Source organism: Mus caroli, unplaced genomic scaffold (genome assembly GCF_978045245.1).
Source record: "Mus caroli unplaced genomic scaffold, Mus_caroli_1 scaffold_4, whole genome shotgun sequence".
NCBI classification, from domain to species: domain Eukaryota; kingdom Metazoa; phylum Chordata; class Mammalia; order Rodentia; family Muridae; genus Mus; species Mus caroli.
The window spans coordinates 51,394,727-51,418,487 of record NW_028227259.1 but is presented as its reverse complement, the minus strand read 5'-3'; the positions used below and the strand labels follow the sequence as shown (position 1 = coordinate 51,418,487).

The following is a 23,761-nucleotide window of genomic DNA, read 5'->3' as shown; positions in this document are numbered from 1 at the left end:
GTGCTTCTCATCCATTCAGTATTCCTCAGCTGAGAATTCTTTGTTTAGCTCTGTACCCCATTTTTAATAGGGTTCTTTGGTTCTCTGGAGTCTAACTTCTTGAGTTCTTTATATAGATTAGATATTATCCCTCTATGGGAAGTAGGGTTGGTAAGGATCTTTTCCCAATTTGTTGGTTGCCATTTTGTCCTATTAACAGTGTTCTTTGCCTTACAGAAGCTTTGCAATTCTATGATGTCCCATTTGTTGATTCTTGATCTTAGAGTACAAGCTATTGGTGTTCTGTTCAGGAAATTTTCCCCTGTGCCCATGGATTTGAGGCTCTTCCCCACTTTCTCTTCTATTATTTTCAGTGTATCTGGTGTTATATGGAGGTCCTTGATCCACATGAACTTGAGATTTGTACATAGAGATAAGAATGGATCAATTTGCATTCTTCTACATGCTAATACCCAGTTGAACCATTTGTTGAAAATGCTGTCTTTTTTTCCACTGGTTAATGAGTACCCCAGTACTGGAGTGGTCTACTTGGGCTTCCAGTACCTTTAGTTCACCAATCTCATCTCTATGTCATGACTAGTGGTTGGCAGCCTCCATTGTGGGAGTTGTCAAATTTTCTGTGTTGTTTCTTGTGAATTCCGGGAGCAAAATGCCCATTAGCTACAAAGTTGCCTTCTAGCCATCCTCCTGGATGTTTTTGTTTTGCTTTATCTTTGAAGGCACATTTAAAAAAAAATCTCTTTATATTCCACCATCATAGAACACATAGTATGTCCCTTGGCAGTTCCATCAGAAACATATGTTGTTAACCAGAGTGCTAATGGTGTAAAAAACTGTATAATCCTTATTCCTTTAATGTGAGTAGCAGTAGTGACTACGTTAGAGTGTCACTAGTGAAAAACTTCTGATAAGAGAAATTCCACAGATGTAGCCCAGGTTCCTAACTAGTTAAATCTGATTTACCCAAAATGGAGGATATCACAGGTGACTCTGACCTAATGAAGAAGCCCTGAACAGAGAGTAGTGAAGCATGGGAGAGATTTTTGCACTAGAGAGTATAGAACACAAGAAACTCATTCCTTCTGTCAGTATGTTCTATAATGTTCCTAAAATGATTATATATTTAATGTTGTGTTTCTTAGGATAAGGCCTCTTATATGTAGAAATAATAAAGTATAATGACTTATATGCTCAAAAACACTAAAAGGAAAACCATTGATTTTATGCTAACTTGAAAAAATAAAAATTAATTAAATATAGAAACAATGTGAGACAGTAGCATAGCTTAGAGTGCCACTCTTGATTTACAAACCAGTGGATCATGCCTGACTGAATTCATTTGATGAATTTCCAAAAGTGTTTTCATATGTGCCTAGCTTTAGGTGTAATAAAGTTTGTATATCATGCCATGTAATTCACCCATGTTAACACTTCCAGTCTGTTTTCTTTTCATTGATTATATATTTTCTTTTCAGTGTGGCCTTACTAATGCCATATCTTATATACATTTCTCAAATCAACACATATCTATTGTTTAAATGTAATTTTAGCTTGATATAATATTTCATGGTTATTACAGAAAATATTCTTGTTGAAAATTGAGTTTATTATCAAGTGATTAAGTTAGAGTTGTTAGTAATTAAAGTACAAGACATATGCAATATGAAGAATTGTCATGAGATTTGTTATATATTACTTTTCATAATTTGTATTCCTTAGCTACCATAAAAGAATAAACAATTTAATACCCTATTACTAGGCAGAAGGATAGCATGTCAGCTGTAATGTGGAATAATTGGTTAGAAGGGAGAATATTTGAAATGAAACCTGACAAAATATATATCTGCAACTCAGAGTGCCATTAAGCAGAGCTAAACTCTGCAGAAATTGTTCCTGGGTTTAACAGTCCCATAAATAATCTTGTTTCATTTATTTGAGCTTGACATGAGTTCATGATAAATGAATTATGTATCAGATAACTTTTGTTAGTTTTATTGTATCGATTTAGATAAAGATTAGCCCTTGTGGGATAATGGGGACAGGGTCACTGTGGCTGCTGGTTTGTTTATTAGTTCTAAAAGAGAATTATCTACTCCATCTAAATCAGCATCACACTTCCAAATATTTACATTCCTTGATTGTGATTTAGTCACTATACTTGGTGAATGACCTAATATTAAGATGTCTGTACACTACTACTGGCCCTTAGTTAACAAATCCCATTCTAAGATAAAGTGTAAATGTACTACACACAGACCCAAGCTGGGAGACAGAGTGTGGAGCCAAGCAGAAAGCTGTGGGCTATAGACTCTACTTCATTGAAGTTTGTGTCTGAGTCTCATTAGTGACATAAATCTGTCACAAATACAGGGGTCAGAATGTCTTTAAGAATAAAAAAAAGAAACTCATGTCAGTTTATAAACAAGTCTTAAAAATCTTTTCTCTTTGGGGAAGAAAGAGGTCAAGGACACCTCAAGAGAACCTACAGAAGAAACTAACCTGGGCCCACAGGGGATCACAGAGACTAAACCACCAACCAGAGAGCATGCATGGTACAAAACTAGGCCTCCTACACATATGTAACAGATGTGTAGCTTGGTCCTCATGTGGGACCTCTAATAGCAGGGACAGGGGCTGTCTCTGATACTGTTGCCTGCCTTTGGATTAATTTCCCCTCACTGGGTGACCGTGTCTAGCCTGAATAGAAAAAAGATGTGCCCATTTCTACAACTTGATATGCCAGGGTGGGTTGATATCCATGGGGGTTCTCTCTTCTCTGAGGAGAAAGAGAGGGAGGCCTAGGGGAAGGGAGGTGAAATGGAGGGACTGTGAGAAGGGGGAGGGGAAGCTCATATTAAGATGTAAAGTAAATAAATTAGTGAAAAAAATTACTTTCCTCTCTGACAAAAACCTAAAACTTCCAGGAGAACTTTGAGAAGCTAATGGGAGGTCCCCTCCTCACCTATTCTTAACCATGCTGTGTTTGCAAAAAGTGTGACCCTGCTAGGTTTTGATGAGCCCTGGGGGAAGATCATCCTGGAGTCTGGTTTCTTTTATACAGTTGAGGATATTCCAGAATTTAATGCAGTGCTTTTCATTGTGTGGCCAATAGAGATCCTGTGCTAAGAGGCGATAAAATGGAGACTCCCAAGCTCTAAATAAGACCTACTAACTAGGAATCCCTGGGAAGAGCCTGGAGATTCATCTTTAGGAGGATTGCTGTGGAATTTTGATCCATACAAACATTTGTGTATTTCCACTTAAATTCTCATTTGTAAATGCACTAGTCTTGCTTTGGTGTTTATTGATCCCATCTACCTTCATTGAAATAAGGGTGCATTAAATGATATCTCTGTGTGTCTCTTGTCACTGTGCTTGTTCCTCGAGGCAAGGCAGCCTGTTGAAACCTAGGCATAGTGTGACTGCTTCCTCTCCACTGAGGGTGTGATGTAGTCATGAAAATCAGACTGTGAGGGTGGCAACTGAGGGTACTTCATCTCTGTGTTGTGTGTTTTGCATATGTGTGAATGTAGACACACATGTTCTATGGTATTTCAATGGAGATCATAAAATATTCTCTGTTCTCAGTCCTTGTCTTTCACCTTGTTTGAAACAGGATCTCTCTGTTGTTTTCTGTTCTTTCAGCCAGGATAGCTGATTCATGGTCTTCCTGGGTTTCTCCTGTCTCAGCTTCCACCTTGCAGGAGGAGTACTGGGATTACAAATGTACAGTTTTATGTGGGTTCTTCAATCACTTCACCCATTACATCATCTTGCCAGCAGCACCTAATGTTTCTCTGTATGTGACACTGCAAATTCTTCTCATATGCCTCTGTTGGAGATGATGGTAAATCTTATGAGCTTGCATAAACAAGATGTTTCCTTCAGATTTCCATCTCTACTGATGATACTTCTTTCTTGTCTGTACAGGAGTTGGGAATCGTGTTAGTGCTCAGCTCATTGAGTTGTCCGGTTTAATTGAGATAAATGATATAAAGCAATTAGAAGAGCCATCAGGGTATAAAAAGGTTCAATAAACAGTTAAAAAAGAAAAGAAAGAAAAGAAAAAAAGAAAGAAAGAAAGTATAACCACCCTTCACTGAGCATTTACAATGAGGCAGTTTCTGTTCTGAGTGCCTTGTATCACTCACTGCACAGTCACAGGGCTCCAAACACAGTGAGGTCTCTGGAATTCCCGCATCCTCCCTATCCTAGTGCTAGGTCCATAAATGTAGACCACCATCGCTTCAAACTATTGAAATGCATGTTTCATTTAATGTCTTGTGTATTTTTTTCAGTTTATTTTGTAGGATCAAATACATCTTGCACTCATGTAGTGAAAGGCCTTAGCCCCGCATCTTGTAGATCAAGTATGTTCCCACTGATGCTCTGTGTGTCGGAATGGGTCATTGCCCAATAAGTGGGAGGACATAACACCCAGAGAGCACCTAGGCAAGGGGTCTGGATGACATTAGTTTTTCAGGCTCTGAGTGAATTCTCTAGCAAGACCAATTTTCTCCTCCACTGTTCATGTAATATAAATTACTCTTGCCATCCACCCACCCAACCAGTAAAACCTTCAGATAATTCTGTACGTTTGGATTTGGATCTAATCTGAGCTCTTGCATTGGCATTAACTCCTCCATGGGCTCCCGTTTCTGGTGGTACTTTCTAGGCTCCCTTAAAGGCTGTTACCCCCTGCTGCTTCAGACTGCAAGTACAAAATAATTGCAACTAACACAATATAAACTTAAGATCTCTGGAGTCAGACCTAGATAAATCCTTACTCTAACCCAACACATTCTTTGTTCTTCACTTCACCCTTATAAGGATGTAATATTTATACTTATTCATAGGGCGTGCAAGAGACTTCAGTGTGAATATCTCTACCAACCTATGGGACAGTGGTTACTCTGCACACACTATTTAGAGTTTCAATTTCATTTTAATGGATTGCAAGCTATGTAAATACCAAGGATAGAAATTTTATGACCCTTATCATCATATGTAGTACCCAGATCACACATTTAACAAATGAGTAAACAATGTATAATCATGAACATATTGAGAGAGGCTTAGTTTTTGCTCAGTCCGAGTAACTAGGACTCTGAAACAAGAATATAGAGAAACCTTATTGCTTTTATGTTGTGTTTGTTAGTGCCATACCCACCTAGAAGAGGAAAAAAACAACAAAACAGTGAGCAACCCAAAAAAAACAGAGTGAGTCCTTTTATTTATTTATTTATTTATTTATTTAATATGCATATTACAAAGTCCTCTTCCCTTCTCTCCTCCCAGTTTCTCTCACTCACTCACCCCCCTCCCTCCCTTTCTGTTTAGAGAGGGGAAGCCTTTCATGTGTATCAACCTGCCTTGCATATTAAGTTGCAGGAGGACTAGGCACATCTCCTCTTAGAGGAGGCAGCTCAGTTGGGGAAAAGGATCCAAAGGCAGGCAACAGAGTCACAGACTGCCCTTGCTGCTCTAATTGTTAGGGAACTCACATAAGAGTCCAAGCTACAATATCTGATAGATATGTGTAGGAGGCTTAGATCAGTCCCATGTATGCCCCTCTCTTGGTGGTTCAGTCTTTTTGAGTCTCTATGGGCCCAAGTTAGTTGATTCTATAGGGTTTCTTATGGTGTCCTTCACTTCTCTGGTCCTTCAATCCTTCCTCCCCATCTTCCAAAAAATTTCCAGAGCTCTGCTGAATATTTGCCTCTGAGTCTCTGCATGTGTTTCCATTAGTTACTGGGTGAAGCATATCAGAGGACAGTTATGCCAGGTATAACTGTCTACAAGCATATCAGAATATTGTTGATAGTGTCAGGGACTGGTTTTATCTCATGATATTGATCTCAAATTCTGCCAGATTCTAGTTGGCTATTTCCTCAATTTCTGCTCTACCTCTACCCCTGCTTGTCTTGTAGGAGGGACAAGTTTTGGGTAGAAAGTTTTGTGGATACATTGGTACCCCCACCCTTCCATTAGAAGCATTGCCTGGTTATAGAAGGTGGTCATTTTAGGTTCCATAACCCATAGTGCTAGGAGTCTTAGCTAGGGACACCCTCATACATTCCTGGAAATTTCCTTGTCCTACATTTCTGACTAGTCCCAGAGATCCACCACCTCCACCAATTTCAGCTGCCCCTCCAAGTTCTCTATTCCTCTGTCCTCCCACATTTCTTGCCATCTGTCCCCTCCACATCCCTTCTCCTATTTCCCTCTTGTCATCTACCTCTGATACCTATTTTATTTCCTCCTCCGAGTGAAATTCAAGCATTGTTCCTAGTTATTTAGTTTCTGTAGAATACATAACTGAGTGTTCTGGCTAATACTCTCAGGTCTGTGGTTTATAGCATGGTTATCCTGTACTTTATGGTTAATATCCACTTATAGGTGAGTAAATGCCATGTGTGTCTTTCTGGTTTGGGTTACCTCACTCTGGATGATAGTTTCTAGTTCCATCCATTTGTCTCCAGATTTCATGGTTTCCTTGTTTTTAACAGGTGAATGGTATTCTATAGTCTTAACTTATCACATTTTCTTTTTCCATTCTTTGGCTGAGGGCCATCTAGGTTGTTTCCTTTTTTGGCTGTTATGAATAAAGCAACTAAGAAACACAATTAGGTAAGGGTCCTAGGTAAAGTGCTCTGGTGAAACATCTTCTGAGACTATGTCCAGGAGTGATATACTTGGGTCTTGAGGTAGATCTATTCCAAGTTTTCTCAGAAACCTCCAAATTGATTTCCAAAGTGTAGTTGTACAAGTTTGCACTCCCACTGGAAATAGTGGGATGTTGCCCCAGTCCCAGATTCTCGAGCATATACTGTTACTTGAGCTTTTGATTGTAGACATTCTGGCACAAGTAAGATTCAATCACAAGGTTGATTGGTATTTCTCTGGAGGATCCCTTTTTTCCTATCTTAGTTCATAAAAGTGGAACTTTTCACCTCATTTTGTAAGAAAATAATGGTCCTTTTTTTCTTCCAAAACCATATAGCTGAAAATGAAGCAGAAATATTTATTACTGCCAGTAACTGGTGATTTTGAATAAACTGCACTACAGGGATATACAGGGATAGAATTGCAATAATAAGAATACCTTTAATTAAATGTGCTCATTTGTTTCTGAGGACAGGCAAAGGAAAACCTCATTGTTGCCTTGGGCTCTGAGCAAGTCTTCTGAAAGTTGCATTGTAAAGAAAAAAAAATTAACAGGAAAACTTGCATCAGCCTTTTGTATACCTTATTACCTTCTTAAGTATATATCATGTATAAAGCCTTTTTTTTTGGAGCTGAAATCTGCTCAAACTCTAGCTTTTAGTTGCTACTTGCTCTCCAGAGCTACATGTAGATTACATGTGTATACTTGTGTTTATACATTGGAGAAGCTATATGTGCAAATGGATGTACATGTGTGGAGGTAGATACCAGGTTTTTTTCTCAATCATAGTCTACCTTAGGTTTTCAAAATGGTCTCTAACTAAACCCAGACTCTGCCATTCTGCAAAAACAGGCAGGAAAACAAGTCCCTGGGAAGGAGTTTCCTGTCTCTAACTTGCCACCACTGGGATTACCAATGCCACCCCTCTATAAAATGGATTCTGATATCAAACTCTGACTTTACTGACCAAGCTATCTTTGCAGGACCACAAATCGGTTTTTAAAGCTATATCAACCTCACCCCCTTTGACTTATACCATAGCATGCTTACCTAGAATGGGGTGCATAGAAATTTCTCATATCTGAAATCTTACTCAAAAATTGCAAGAGACCTTTAAAAGGCCACAATGAAATGTTAGCTCCTTAACTCTGTGATGTTTCTTTTATTGGGTGCTTCATGCATGGCTGGACACTTTTGGCTGTAAGGGGAAAATAATGTGACACTAAGTACTAAACTGTTAGCTTCACTGTATTCTTACTTGGAGACATTCACTCACTTTTCCAAAGGCTCTCTCTCTTCTTACAAGATGACAGTGAAGATCTTACTCTTCTCAAAACCAGTTTAAGTATGGCCCAGTCTATATGCTTAGCCTATGGTTGGGCGAATTATAGGCCCACATAGCCTATGTGTCATTTGCAAATAGTATCACCCCTTATCTTTCCACTCCACCTGGGGAAGACAAATATTGGTTCTGTCTGGAGCGAGGTCAGTTTCTCTTCTGTATATATTGGGTGCACTAATGTTTCTCTTTACAAGAGGTGATGCTGAAAGAAATATAGAAATCTGAGACAAGTGATGAGTGTGTTAGATTGAATTCAAGCTATATAACTTGAAGCTAAGAGTTATGCATACAGCTAAGCCACTTTTCCTATTTATGCTGCACTGTTCTTCTAGGTGAAAATTAAAGGACAGGAATGGCTCTCATCCAAGCTACTTCTCACCTTACATAGCACTGATTTTCAGATATGTTGTATAGGAAGACTTCTTGGACTCATTCTTGTCATTGCTTTCCATTGGTCACATTGTCAAAACTACAAATCATATTCATATGAAACCTTTGGAACTGAACACAGTGAAGATATTTCAAGTTACAGTGCTCATGGCTCATCCTATAAAGAAAGGTCCTGAGAATTTGCCTTGCTGCGATTGGATCCTTCAATGCCTTGGAGTAAGAAACCCTCTAGGTAGGAGGTACAGAAATCTCACAGGGTCCCCAGGCAGAGTCAGCATGCTACATCATGGACAACTGGGTTCTACCAGATCAGTGAGAGAACAGATGGCTTTTTAGGGAAGGCTAGAGTATTAGGCAGAACTCTCATTCTACCATAGTCAGCCTTTACAGTGCCAGATACTCAAACTGGGTGCCCCCATCAGGAATGCAACACATAAGAATCTCTACCTTTATCAATAGCAGCTGACATTGTGGAGATTGTAGTAGTGATATTTGATAAGCAAATAAACAAACATGCATGTTTCCTGATACCAATAACTTAGATAAAAGTGATACAGACTCAGAGAGTCCTGATTCTAGCACTAGGAAGACGTAAATTGAATCAAATAGTGTGGATAAGGAGGAGCATCTCTCTTATGGAGATTTTAGTCTCAAAGCATAAATAAAGTCTCTTAGTCAGAAGAAGATCTGGGATAAACATTCTAGCAAAGGGATCATCTAATACAAACGTTTGAGACAATGAGGCTTAAATAAGAACTTGAAACTTGAAAGACCTGGGAAAGGCCATATAGGGCACCAAAGGGTCTTCCCTCATGACACTAAGACTGAGCAGAAAGTCTTTCTCCTTTCTGGTCCTTTACCTAAGCTCTCTGCATAGAAACATTTCTCAACCTATGAATATCATCTTTATAGAAGAGCAAAGGAACTGACCAGAGACATTTGTCTATGGTGGAATCAAAGGAGCTTTGCACATTTCATTTGAAGTAGAGACACAAGAAAAATAATATTCCTGCAAGTCACCAGAAAGCAAGATCCATGAATTCAGCTACTAGTTCAGTAATATTTTAACTTCTAAAGTTACTGAGGCTAGAAGATTAATTAGAATGTCACCAAACAAATTGAAAGGGTCATTTTGAATATAACCTTTATCTTAGGTTAATAAAAACGTGTGCTAATGTTTGAATTTCTAATGCTTTTAAAGTTATGTGGGATAAGAGGGCTACATAGAAGTCTGCAATAAATGAACCTGAGTTTGAAACTTGGTCTTGCCATTTACAAGGGTTATGGCCTTAAACCTACTGCTTAGTAAGCTCTCTCTGACTTTATGTTCCCCTGAAAATGCTGTCTAATTATACCTATTATCAAAGAGGCTAGCAGGAATCAGTGTATGTAAAACATCAAGAATGCAGTAGTTGCTTAATGTATGGTGATGAGAATAATAAACATCTATGAAGTGAGGAGGAGGGTCCTAAAAGGAATTTTAGTATCTGGGAGCGTTGTCAAGTTAGGCAATGAAGTCATGATTTATATCCTCTCAAAGTTCATCTTTTACTGGAAAAGAAAACACATCCAAGTACCTGTGATGCAATACACTGAGGCTTGACAATGTCAAATAATTAACATAAACATTAAAAGTAGCAACAAACAGGCACACATAAGGAAAAGATTACATCCAATACTCATTTTAGAATTTCCACAAAAATAATTTGGCGAACATGACAAGCAGAGATGATGAAGTCTGGTTTTATTTTGTTTTGTTTATTTATTTGGTTTTCTTTCCTTCAGAAAAAGGAGTGAAGTGGTATTAAAAAAAAAAAAGCCCTGGGTATAAAGAAGTCCAGGATACATTTTAGAGAAGGAACAAAGCTATCATGTAGATAGCCTGGATGAAAATAGAAACATTGAAAAGCAACCCCCAGGATGGTACCTAAGTGTAAAGACACCACCAGGAGTCTGTACACAGAAACTTGGGCTTTATTTAGTGCATCAATTAGAAGCCATGTGAAATTTTTGAGTAAGGAAACTGAGTCTTAGAGGAAGTTCTCTAGCCACCCTCAGAAATATAAATAGAATATGGAATAGTTATGACAAGACAGGAGCTAGTACCACTGAGCAAATAGATCCTTTTACTCTGGAAATGATTTCAGTTATTTTTCAAAACAAACTCATGAACTTGGTCTTGTTATCATGTCCCTCTTTTCACTGTGGACACCAAGGCATGATGTAATGAAGCAAGGTCCACACGACAGAGGAGATTTGAAATCTCAATCCAGGTTTATAGGCTCTCAAGTTTGTATGCCTAATCATCCCAACTGAACTTGTAATGTCACTTGATCTCTTGCTCTTTTTGGTCCCCAGAATGCTAGTTTATGCAGTAGGAGACTGGAGTGGGACCTCTGAGTTGATTTCTATCCTGGGTTCTGTTGTTAGTTTTCACTTGTTTTGTTTTGCTTCAGTCCAGTTCTTTATTCTGGGTCTGATCTACCTATTTAGACAGTATATAGAGGGGGAAAAGCATGTACAAGATATAGAAGTTCCAAAGAATGCTAGCTTCAATTTTCTTTTCCTTCTCAAACTTTTTATAGCAGCCAACTTGTTTCAACCACTTTCAACAAGCACGCAAGGTAAACACTGCTAAATGCATATTTGATATGTCGAAAGAGAAGCTGGTGCGGAAGGGGGTACCCGCCAAAATAGCTGCAAACATTGAGAATATTTGTGAGCACCGCAAACTTTGAAATACTAGTCAGTACTCAAACAATTTTAGTTCAAAGCGAGTAAGACACTTGAGCTTTACAGTAAAGCGACTCATTGAAAAGAACAGATCCATAACGAACCACGCCGAGAGGGAATCTTCATCTAATTCCTTTCTGCACTCCTCAGGATAAAACACACTTTTGTTTTATCTGAAGAGTAAAGCACATTCAGAAAGGGCTGAATGCAAGCTGCCATGCCTGTGGGCGGTTCAAGCGGTTCTTTTTTTCCTGGCTGCTCAGGATAAGGTTCTCAGGTCCTGTCTGCACCAGGAGCCCAGCTTCGCTTCCACTGTTTCCAAGGCAACTGACCAGCCCTGAGATTCCACTGGCGGGTGAGGTGTGGAGTCCTGGGGGCGCTGCTTCTGTTGTCCGCCAGGCTTGCTCCGGACCTTCTTGGAGACATCCTTGGTTTTCTGCGATCTGAGAGCTACTACTTCATGCATGGTTGTCTCCTTGTGGAAGAGTGATAACAAGGACGCTGATAATTCTGACAGGCTCGACTTTATTGGGATGCCACTTCTGGCCTTGGATACAACAAACAGGATGAATGCTTGCTCTCTCTCTCTCTCTCTCTCTCTCTCTCTCTCTCTCTCTCTCTCTCTCTCTCTCTCTCTCTCTCCCTCTCTCTCTCCTCTCCCTCCTCTCCTCTCCCTCCTCTCTCTCTGCCCCTCTCTTTCCCTCTCTCTCTCTCTCTCTCCCTCTCTCTCCTCTCCTCTCTCCTCTCTCTCCTTTCCCTCTCCCTCCTCTCTCACCGCTCTCCTCCTCCCTTCTCCAGCTGTAGCCTTCTTAATGTAGTTTAATGGCTTTACAAAGAAAGCCAGGGTGAGGAGCGCTTCTCAGTGGCTGTGGCTGGACCATGACCTAGCTGACCATGAACTTGGAGGGGCTTGAAATGATAGCAGTTCTGATCGTCATTGTGCTTTTTGTTAAGTTATTGGAACAGTTTGGGCTGATTGAAGCAGGTTTAGAAGGTAAGGGAGTGCTTTTCAGTCACTTGTAAAAATCCTGTTTTGCAATTAAAAAAGAAAAAAATTCTTTAAGGGAATGTTAGAGGCACCTGAAATGAGAACCTGAGAAATGTTATTCTGGGGTGGACATGCAAAAAAGGTTTCTCCGGTTAAGAGAGATTATCAAAATAAACTTTTGGCAAGTTGCAGTAATGTTTTTGCAGCAGAAGAATGCTGTAACACTGTGAGAAGCACTTTGAATCCGAATCAAAACTGAGAAAAATAAAGGGTCGATAATATGTGTCAGCTTATAGTCAGAGCTTTTAGTCTCTGTTATTTCTGTTAGACTTGTGTATATATTATCCTCTTTCCATTCTAACAGCAAATGCTATTTGTGTATGTTGTGGGACGCACTTGTGTTCAGAGAGAACTGGATATGCATGTACAAATTCTATGGCTTAAGGCTGAGGAACAAGCTTTCTCATGAGGTTTTCTGCAGGGGTGTCGATGTTATCTGTTTTACAATCTCACCGAGACTCTAGTGAGAAGTGAGTCTCCAACTCCTGTGACCGATTGTAACATGGATTCTAAACAAGCAGTGGCTTTTCAAGTGTTGATATTTATGTTCACTGGAGACTGATCCTTCATTCTTAAGCACTGTCTCTCCCGTAAAAAGCAAGGTGTGTTCTTGGCTTGTAGCTCTGCAGGGACTGAGTGTGTCTCCAAGAATCTGAGTAAATTTCAAGTATTATGTTCTTATCACTCAGAACGGAGATATGTTTTTGTTCAGCCAGTCATTGTTTCTCAAAAGTTGGCAGTGCAGTTTTTAAAACCATTTCCTGCTGGTGCTGGACAGTGTTGCTGTGTTGTGCTCACTCAAAGTTCTGAAGTTGAATAAACATAAAGAATAAACATAAAGGCTTCACATCTTCAGAAAATCTAATTCTCCCAAGAAGGCTGCCACAATGTGACATAAATATGATTATCTTTACAAATAGCAAACATCAAATTAAAATAAGTGTGTCACACTGATGTAGGTTACCAGAAACCTACATTTATAACTAACTCACTCTAAGGAGGGGGAGGGGTGGGAAGCAGGGTTTATTAAAGTAATTTTAATGGAACTTTGCAAAATGCATATTGCGGCCCTTTCTGAAGGAAATGTTTGGTAGTTTCAAAGTGAGAAAAAAATGTCTAAATTTTGGAAATGGTCAGTGTCTTTTAAATTGACTATATTTTGTGTATTTTCATGAAATGGGTAACTTGGTTTGATTTCTGTCTGTGCACTGCTGTAGTTTTACCTGATGGTTATGGCTGGGACATCCCATTTGTTTTGCTGGATTTTATGGTTTTTTTCCTCTCTTTGAGACTGCAAGCTTTCTGGACATTATCAGAATCCCTAGCTCTTTGGAGGGACTAGTTAAATCTTATTTTATGTTAGAGGCGTGGTCCTTTTTTACACTCTATGTACAGGGTATTGATTCTTGGTTTGGTGATAATGGCTACTATAGTGTTTGATTTGGTTTCTTTTTTTTTTTTTTTGAGCATAAATATTCACCTCTGAGATAATAAGTTGTTTTTGGTTCTTCTAAAGGCTGCTAACCTCTAGGAAATGTTCAGTATTCTTTTTCCATTATTACTTGTATGCAAATTTGTCCTGATCTGCATGGGCAGTTTCTTTCATGAATTTTATACTGTATTGTTAGTATTATTATTAACAATCTACTAACACTGCAGAGAGAATTGAATGTCTGATAAACTTCACTATTAATCCTCAGCTGATTTCTGGTATTTTTAAAAATTGCTTTTAGATTGTAAAATATGAGTAACCATATTCAAGTGGAATTATACATATTACTATATAAACATTAGGGGATGTGTAAATAAATCGTGTCCTTTTCTTGTGAAATATGTATCAGACATAACAATGTGAATCTAAAATTCATAAACCTTTCTAAAGAGTTTCCAAAATATTTCCTGGAGATATAATACAAATAAGTTGATGTGATAGCTCAGATAGTTTGTATACATACTCTAAAGTTACAGAGTTTAACTAGCCAAAAGAATAAACAGTGTTTAATATTAGAGCCTTGCCCATCTCCTGAACACTTATTAATACAAACAAGGAAACACTGATGCACATTTCATTCAGATCTATCTTCCCATGTGAGTGCCTTTCCCAGCTTTCCACATGTCCTAGTTGGGGGATACTGGCTTGTTTTGTAATTTTTACTTCTATTTGAAGACATGTCCTATAAAATAACTTGAGATTAAGTATGGGAAATTCAACTTGGTTAAAAATCAAGGATGATTTTTAGTGGTTTGCCTAAATGTTTGAAACTTTTCATTTCACTTCAACAATGTGAGTATCACTCAAAATAGAGCTTGAATTATGATTATCATTATTAGTGATATATTGTGTTGAATTCTGAAGGGCAGAGAAAATACAATATTTATAACATATTTTCTTGTCTTTAAGCTGTATTAAATAAATGTACTTTAGAATAAATTATTAACATGAAAGTTTAAAGAATTTGTAGATTCTTCTTTCTGAGTTCTTTAAGTTTCCATTTCTTGTGGAAAATGTACCATTGTATGTTCAACGTTCTTCTGTTTCAGTGTATATATATATATATATATATATATATATATATATACACATATATATGACACATATAAACAAATATGCTACCTATAGACCCATCAAATATTTACAAACAAATAGTTGACATCTGGAAGGTAAAATTATTTCACTTGAAAAAATAAATAGTAATAAATTATGTCTCCTCTGTTGTTCTTTGGCCTCCTACCTCATAAGTCATGTCTACCTTTCTCAGTTTATGATGAGAAAGCTAGTCTTGATAATCTCCATGGAAATTTCTATTTCATAAATTATATAGGTCTACCAGGTAACTACAAATAAATAGGTTATGTAACCTTTTGCATGACAGAGTATCAATGGCCTATACCTTGTAAAGAGTAAACAATGCAGCTGTTAGACTACGCTTCCTATCATCTGGTAGGCTAATTCATCATACCCCAGGGAATTAGTACCTTGCATTTCCAGAAAACATAGAAATGTCTGTTCTTATAGCTCTAGATTTTGATATTTTAGGCTACTATTTCAGTCTTTTCTGATTATTTAGTTTCTCAAAATTTATGCAGTTTCAGTAACAATATGCATATGATATTATACTTATTTTTTTAATTTAGTTAAAGTTCAATAAAATTCATTTCTAATTAAATAATGGTAGCTAATGATGGCTAAGGAGTTTAGAGTACTGATTGCTTTTCCAGAGGACTGGGATTCAATTCTTCGTACCCACAGGCTGTCTCATAATCACGTGTAATTCCACTGCCAGTGTATTTGATACACTCTTTGAGCCTCCTTGAGTACCAGGCACACAGGTGGCACACAGACACACATTTAAACAAAATACATATAGAATAAATACATTTAAAAAGAAAAGTAGCATTGACATCAGACTGATATGCATATGGAACAATAGTGCTGACTGGAGCAAAGCTTTAGGGATACTAGAAACATTCAGTGGCTGGGGTTTTGCTTGGTTGGTTGGTTGGGTTTTGTTTTGTGTTGTTTGTTTGTTTGTTTTCAATGTTCTCTTTCTTTGGAAAGTAGTTTAGGACACTCCAGAGCTAAGATAATTTGGAACGTGCCTTAAATTTTACAACATAAATTGCATCTTCTCTAACCATAAAAATAAAAGTAGTTTTCTGTGAACACATTCAAGAGGGAAAAAAAAGGAATAAAAAATTTAATAGCAAAGCTATTTCATTATGTCTATGGAAATATCTACTTTTCATCCAAATACATACAGAATCAGAATAAAGTGGTAACTGAGTGAGGAAAGAGCAATTATTGTGTCAAGCTACAATAAAGAGTAAATATTTCAAAACTATACTAAAATGCAACTTGAAAAAGCATGCTCCTAGTAACTGTCTCTTACAAGAAAACAGATACACTGATGATGCATATGGTACGCCCCTTTATTTTTACTTTGTTGTTGTTGTTTTTTTTTATTTTGTTTTTGTTGTTGTTGGTTTTGGTTTGGTTGGTTTTGGTTTTTGTTTTGCTTTTTTTGTTTTTTTGAGACAGGATTTCTCTGTAACAGCCCTGGCTTTTTTCTAACTCACTTTGTAGACCAGGTTGGCGTCACACTCACAGAAATCTGCCTGTTTCTGCCTTCTAAATGCTAAAATTAAAAGTATCTCACAATGCCTGGGTATTTCACTTCAGTTTATTTAGCACATATGAGTAATTCCAGACTAACAGCTTCCTCAAAGTATTATACATTAGCATATTTTAAGGATAACCTTTAAAACATATATCATTGTTTTTTTTATATTGTTGACAAGTGTGATTCGGAAACAAATGCAAATCCTTGATCAATATCATGCTTATTGGGATCAAGTAACAGACTGTGGTGATTAGAGTAGGGGGATATTATTCCCATCTGAAACTGTTAATTGAATCTCATGAAGAAAAATTATAAAACAATCTCCTGGAATCCTCCTTCTAAAAATATTGTATTATAGAAGTCCTTCTACACGGTAACATTTAAAAAAATAAAACTCCTTGAATACTTCAATATACCATCTTTTAATGACATATGAGAATGGAATTAAAGAATACTTATAACATTTGATATTTTTAGTGACCAATTATAGTAAATATTTTCTGTATTACTAAAACATTAATACCCAAGGCAGATAAAGGGGTAAAAACAATTAGTACAATCAGAGGCTACACCTAGAGGACATAGAGCAATTTTGTCTTGAACATAGTCACAACTTCACATCTTATTCATTCTGAGATTTTAGACTATTAATTGACCTCCATAATCCTATAAAATTATCATAAATAACTTTAATACCTTACTTGAGAATTACATGCAAACTGGACTAATGTTAAACAAAATTCTTATAATACTATAATAGATTTGATTTCATCTTGGTTCTCTGAAATAGGCATTGTCATCTTAGATATAAAAAAAAACTTAGTAGCTTAGAGTGAACTAACCTATAACTCATGAAACTGAAATTCAAACTTAGAACATCAAATTCCACATCCTGTTTTATAATCCTAATATATTAAATATTACATTAAAATGGCAATGGCCAATAATCTTGAGGCAGGGAGACAATGTTAAATCAGGTATCCATAGTATTCAGACACTATAAATCTTTGTTGACTATAGTGCACTAAGCATGCTGTAAAGAAGAGTCTAAAGTCTGTCTTATCAACTACATAAGATTTCTATAGGTTAGTGGATAAAATGGAAGTAGGAGAAGTATAAATGACCACTTGACAACTAAGACCAGAATCTCTTTTTTGGGGGGGAGGGAGGGGGAAGGGGGAGGATGATGGGAAGATTACTGAAAATAAACTTGTCATTCTTGAGAAAAGAGAAATTCAATTTTGCTGTTATGCAGTGTGAAGATTACCTAATGACAGGATCTGAGACATATAGAGTAGATTGATTAAATGAATGGCAGGTACAACAATGTACTCAATATGGCAGTAGCATTCTGAAATAATGCACCAAAATTATTAGGAGCTGAAGATAGCCTCTCTTGAGATTTAAGCTTTGATTGGGACAGTTGCCCACATAAAATTTATATTCTAGCCTTTATTAGAAAGTATAAAACAAAAAGGAACATAGGTAATTCTAGCCGCTAGGGAGAGAATAGAGGATGGGATGAATACCATGTTTAGCCAAGAACTTGCAAACAGAATGAAAGGAGACTGCATATGGGATTCCCAAAGAATCCTGTCAAATACGCAAGAATTCAGATGTTGATATTTTGTAGAAAGCTAGCTGAAGATTTAGGCAGAATAAGAACTTGATTAAGTTCATGAAGTAATAACAAAAGAGTCTAGATTAGTTTCAGTGTTATAATAGATAGGGGCACTGATCCAAATGTCATTCATTATGACTACAGAGGGTAAATACTTCAAATGGTATAAAAAAAAAAACAAAATAAATAAAAGTCATATGTAATATGACAATTCTATACAAAAATTTCCTGTACAATTTAAAGATAATTTTGGTTTTTGCATCCAAATTTATATAGATGCATTGGTAAAAGTATATATATATGTTAATGAACTGAAAATATGAGGAAGAAGGGAAAATAAGGGACAGTGCATGTATAATTTATATAATTGAAGTTTTGACTTATCAAGACTGCACAGAATGGAATCAGAAATTACCTGAATCAAATCAATCATTCCACACATGGAAAAAACTGAGTCCCAGAGAGATGAAAAATCCCTCTTTCCACCAGGACTGGCTTTTAAGAGGAAAGTAGAATGAATTATACTCAGAAGATAAACTTTAAACATGATCTGAGTTCTATAAAATTCTTATCTTAATTGCAGCCTTTCTTTTCTTCTAGTGGATCAATCACTCTGAAGTTTGGCATCCCATGGATCTGGTGACAGTAATGTGGTTTGCCAATGTATCATCCTCATTAGGCACAAGTGCAGTATAGAGAATTTTGGACTCAACTTGTCAACCAAACCTGAAGTGTTCTATATCATTAAGACTTGCCCATTTAAGTTTTATAGTAGATATTAGTTACTACATGATAGCCTGCACAATTCTTGGCCCAGGGAGTGAACTTCTTTAGTGCCAAGTTTAAATTCTAAATGAGTATATGTCCATGTAGTCATTCTAGATGGTCATTGTCCTAATTATTTAAATCAGAGAGTTGACCCTTTTCTCTCTCAGCACTTGCTCTATAGTCATAATCTTACAGGGAACCAACCTAACATCCCAGTCAGAACTCTGGTGATACACGCCTACACTCTTAGTACTAAGGAGGAAGAAGCACAAAGACTAGAAATCTGAGGCCACTCTGTGCTACACTGTGCATTCCAAACCAGCCTGAGTTACATACACAGTGGCATCAGTTTTAAACCAGACAGTAACTCCGTGGTAATGTACTTGCCTAGCATGAATGAGAGCCTAGTTCTCATCCTCAGAATATAAATAAATAAATAAATAAATAAATAAATAAATAAATAAATAAGTAAGTAAATAAAAGACACTGCTTTTGGAGCATTGGCTTTAAGAAGTATTTGAATATGTCCAGAGACTTATCATTAAGATAAACCTCGTTCCTAATATTGTATCAATTGTAAGTTTCAGTTGTTATATAGACACTATGGAATTTAAATGCACAAAGTATAGACACAAATCCAAAGAAATAAGATGATCATCAGTGATGTCCCAGCTCTAACACATGCTCTATGGCCTTGAGAAGGAACCACCATCTTCTGTGTCTCAGTTTCATTTTATCTTAAGTTGAAATTGTCACTGCACTTTTGATTATTCTTATGTGGTTTAGGATGAGTTAGGGTTTATGTGTGCTTAGACATCTTCCTATATTAGAATAAATTATTTGTGTGTGTTTCCATTATAGGCAGATACCTTACCTTTCATTCCAAACATTAGAGGCCAGCACTCAATATCCCAAACCAAAAGCTTCACTCTTTGCTTGCTAAGGAAGTGAGAAATATGCTTGCAGATTTTAATGATTCAAAATAAGGTTAAACTTGTCCGAAGAGTCATTGTTAAGGGAAAGTTGGCAGTGGTCAACTGCATTGAGCTTAATTAAGTTTTTTTGTAATTTATTTTTGTTTTATGTTCATTGATGTTTTCGCTAAATTATTGAAGGTGTCAGATACCTTGAAGTTGGAGTCACAGACAGGTGTGAGCTGCCATTTGGTACTGGAATCGAATATAGTTTTCCTAGACCAACAAGTGTTCCCAACCCCTGCAGTATCTCTCCAACCCTTAAGTTTAAAATAAGTTGGAAGGCTGCTTCTCTCATAAAAGACAAAATTCACTCCCTTTCTTCAACCTTAACTATGAGATCCTTTCATGATAACTGTGTAAGGTCATTTGTTGGAAAACTTCAAGATGCCAGTCCCAAAAATTAGATACACACAGAAACCATTGTATAACTATAAGCAAGGCAGTTGAGACCCCTTTTCTTTTAATGTCCTCTACTAAATATCAGGATACTAGTTATAAAACATATACAGGAGGCAAAGTAATTCATTTATTTACTCATTTGCAAAATACATGTCTGTATAATGGTCCAGATGTTATCATCAACATATTAACTTACAGAAGCAAATATAATTCTAGTTCTTATGAATAAACTATTAAAGAAACAAACAAAAAAGATAAATAAATATGTGTGTGAACTAATATTTAATAAATAAAATGTAGATTATTATAACAAGACAAAAACATGGCTGTATGATAGAGTAATTAGAGAAAGGCATTATGATACACTAGCTTGTATGAAAATACTTGAAAGAAATTAATATCTGTGATGCAGAAGAAAATATCTGACAAGCATTTGTTCCAAACAGCAGGCCTTCCCAGTTTATGAATGGTCAACTAGTTGGGGCTTTCTGTATTGAAAGTTGGGAGTCTAGTATAGTTGGAACATTGTGGACTTCCCAGAGTATAGATAGGAACAATGGTAGCATAGTTAAAGCCATATCGTGCTGAACCATCACAAGCTACAGGATTTTATTTTTGATCATGGGAAGTCCCTGAAGTAGTGAGTTTAAATAGTCTGTAGACAGTTATTGCAGCTTATGTCTTTCCCCTGACATCAATTCTCTATAAAGCTGGAGTCTTTATATGTAGTCTTCTCTGTGATACCTCAATACCAGACACCTGTCAGGATGGAGATTCATTGTCTCTTGTCAAACTTCCTTTATCTTGAATAAATGTCTGACTTGTACTCATCTTTAGAATGTGCTCATGTTCTAAACCATCTTTATTAAGCAAAGCCTGCCCATATGTCTACCACAGCCTGTGAATGGACCCTATCTTCCTATTTAACAGGCAGTTTCAACACCATGGTATTAAAAACCCATTCTTAATTGCATCATTAGGAACAACATCAAATATCATAATATAACCTGTTTAGAGAAGATATTTTGAAAAGCCAAATCACCTTCTTCATGTATTTGCCATGCAAGAATATAAGGACAGTGCTGGTGAAAATATGACTCACAGAAGGAAAACCATGTTACGTTGCCTCGCTTTAGGTAGCTACTCCTCCCTCACATATGAACTTCAGTGATTAAATATCTAAACTGAGCATATTCCAATTTTAGAGGAGAATAATACATTACTTCTCCAGCTTTAATATATAACTTTTTGGAACTAAGATTCTGCAATTATTACCTAACCCCCTGATTTTCTGCATAAATTGAGATCTAGAAAGGTTAATTGACTCGTTAGAAATCACAACACAGTTTAGAAACATAGATACCATAATAATTACACTATCTATGATATAATAATAATTATATTCTAGGTGAGGTGCTAAATATTTAATACATTTTAGAATCTAATTTTTGTAAAGCCCTGTAAGAATAACCTTATTATCCATAATTATAGAAAAACTGATTCTTTATTTACTTAAAATATATTATTTAGAATTTTTCATACTGTTGCTCTTTTCTTATTATCGTATTCTTGAGGCAATAGGTAAATGAATTTTTTTGCTCCCTCTTATCAAGTAACTTGAAGAAAACAGTGGTGAGTCACAGTGTTGTCACAGAATAAAGAGAGTAGAGAATCCTGGTTTGCTTAAGCAGTAAATTAAGACTCTTTTCTCATTGGTGTAGATTGTTAATGATTAAGAAGAAACAGTAGAATACCCACTGCCAAGTTCTCATTCTAGAGGAGAGTATCTGACGCCATATTATGGGTCTCAAATCAAAGAGGTGTCAGGGCTGAGACAAGAGTAGCCATCGGATGCTAATGCCAGCAATGGCTCACTTCGCTCAACAGATTACATGCACTGTCTTAAACACTACATGCATGATTCATTTTAGCAATAATATTTAAAAGCCAGTTGTGATTGAAATTTTAACCAAAAAATTCACATGAATGTATGTTCATAAAGTTTTAAGCATAGGTTATCACACTCAGAGATGGTCAATCAGATCATTGAATCCAAGCTGTCTACTTGAAGAACAAACATTTTTAATCAAGCTTAACCAGCTAAGACAAAGGAGGTACATTGTAGCAGAGATCAATATACCTGGAAGCAATTTAAGTCTATAGACCAAAGCCTTTGTAATGTCTCGAGACACTTCTCATTCACATTAAAAACCAAGTATTAAAGCCTATTACAAGCACATTTTAAATGTATGATTTTATTTACTTTTGTTTCTTGTAAAATTCACTTCCTCAAGTTATATAATATTCAAATCCAAAGAAAATTAATCAAAACCTACCCCAAGATATGCTCCTATTGTAATTTTGGAAGACATTGCAGTGATTAAATTCCATGTTTAAGACACAGAGAACAAGATACAGTCTTGCTAGACATGAAGTTTCTATTAAGAGCCCACATTCTCTTCAATGTCATGGCCAGCCTGCCTAAAGACTGACCGAATGTGGATGCGCTTATTTGACAACATGCATTGCAGACTGCAGTGTGCAAATCGTGCTCTTCCCTATTAGAATGGCTCAGTCATTCATTAGACTTGTCCCTGTCTCAAGGGATTTCTGAATTGTGGCTGAGAGCAGCAAGCAGGGACTTTGCCATCAGGCAGGTATGTATTACTTCAGCAACTAGCTTGAGCCCCATAGTAAGCCTTGGTTTATCAGGCTTTAGTGTATAGTTGTTGTGAAGATTAATAAGATGGATGGGTAATGATTGAACTTCCTTGTTAATATGTGCTCTATGAAGTGACCATTAACTGTTAAGTTACAGCGTAAGAAGCCATTGAGGAAATGAGGTCGGCATCATTTATGTTGTCCATGGTTATTAAATGTGTGTTACTTAGATGAACTCTAGAAATAACCATGCTACTGTTTGTTCTCTTCATTTTGAACACTGGAGTGCTTTCATTTCTTAAAATGCCCATTTTTTCATTCATGAACTATGTTTACTGACCTTCTGTTTGTTATTCTGACATAATGATTTCATGAGAAAATACTGCTGATGTCCCAGATGCAGTGGATGGGTTGGCTTTGGCTACAAGGAGAACTTTTCATGTGCCATACTCTACAGTCAGTCAGAAAGCAGAGTATTAATGTTGGCTATAGTACATTCATAAAAAATTAACCTCATTGATTGCTTCTCTCCTGCCTTATTTGGAAGCAAAAGGAGGAGGAGACATTTGGGAGGTGGAGAATGTGGATATTTTAGGGAAGGAAAACATAATAGCAAGAAATATTCGGTCTGGGTGAAGTGAACTTACTCAGTAAATGTGAGGCAATTGCCAGAGAATGCTGAATGCTCATTTGAGATTTGTAGTTATTCTTTGAAGCCTCTTCTGACTCACACAAAGTATGTTCATTTCTGGGTCCATTACAGAAATATTGCTTTTACCAGTCATTTTCAAAGACAATGGCAGAGGCATTGGAGAATGGAAAGCCATTGAGGAAATTGGAGCTGTCTCTCCAGTACACAAACACTCCTCAGTTCCAAAGATGAAAAAAAGAATGTATCAAATTATAGAGTCACTGCCATGAAAAATTAAATTGAACTGGACAGGAAAAGTATAATCTTGAATGAGGAAATGAAAGCCACTGAAAATTCTGACTTCCCTATGGTGTGCCCTCAATGGTGTACTATATACTTACGT

At 36.7% G+C, this 23,761-nt stretch overlaps 1 protein-coding gene across 3 annotated transcripts in view; it reads left to right on the top strand.

Annotated features, from left to right (window-relative positions):
• Nucleotides 1-23,761, top strand: part of Kcnip4 (potassium voltage-gated channel interacting protein 4) — a 1,126,911-nt gene that overhangs the window by 634,534 nt on the left and 468,616 nt on the right. Inside the window, exon 1 of one of the 3 annotated variants that reach the window (XM_021161805.3) lies at nt 11,979-12,126. The exons of the other annotated variants lie outside the window; for them this stretch is intronic. Within the exon in view, the coding sequence (XP_021017464.1) occupies nt 12,027-12,126 (100 nt within the window). The 5' untranslated portion in view covers nt 11,979-12,026. Of the gene's footprint in view, nt 1-11,978; nt 12,127-23,761 lie in introns of those variants that run through there. 3 annotated transcript variants of the gene reach the window in all.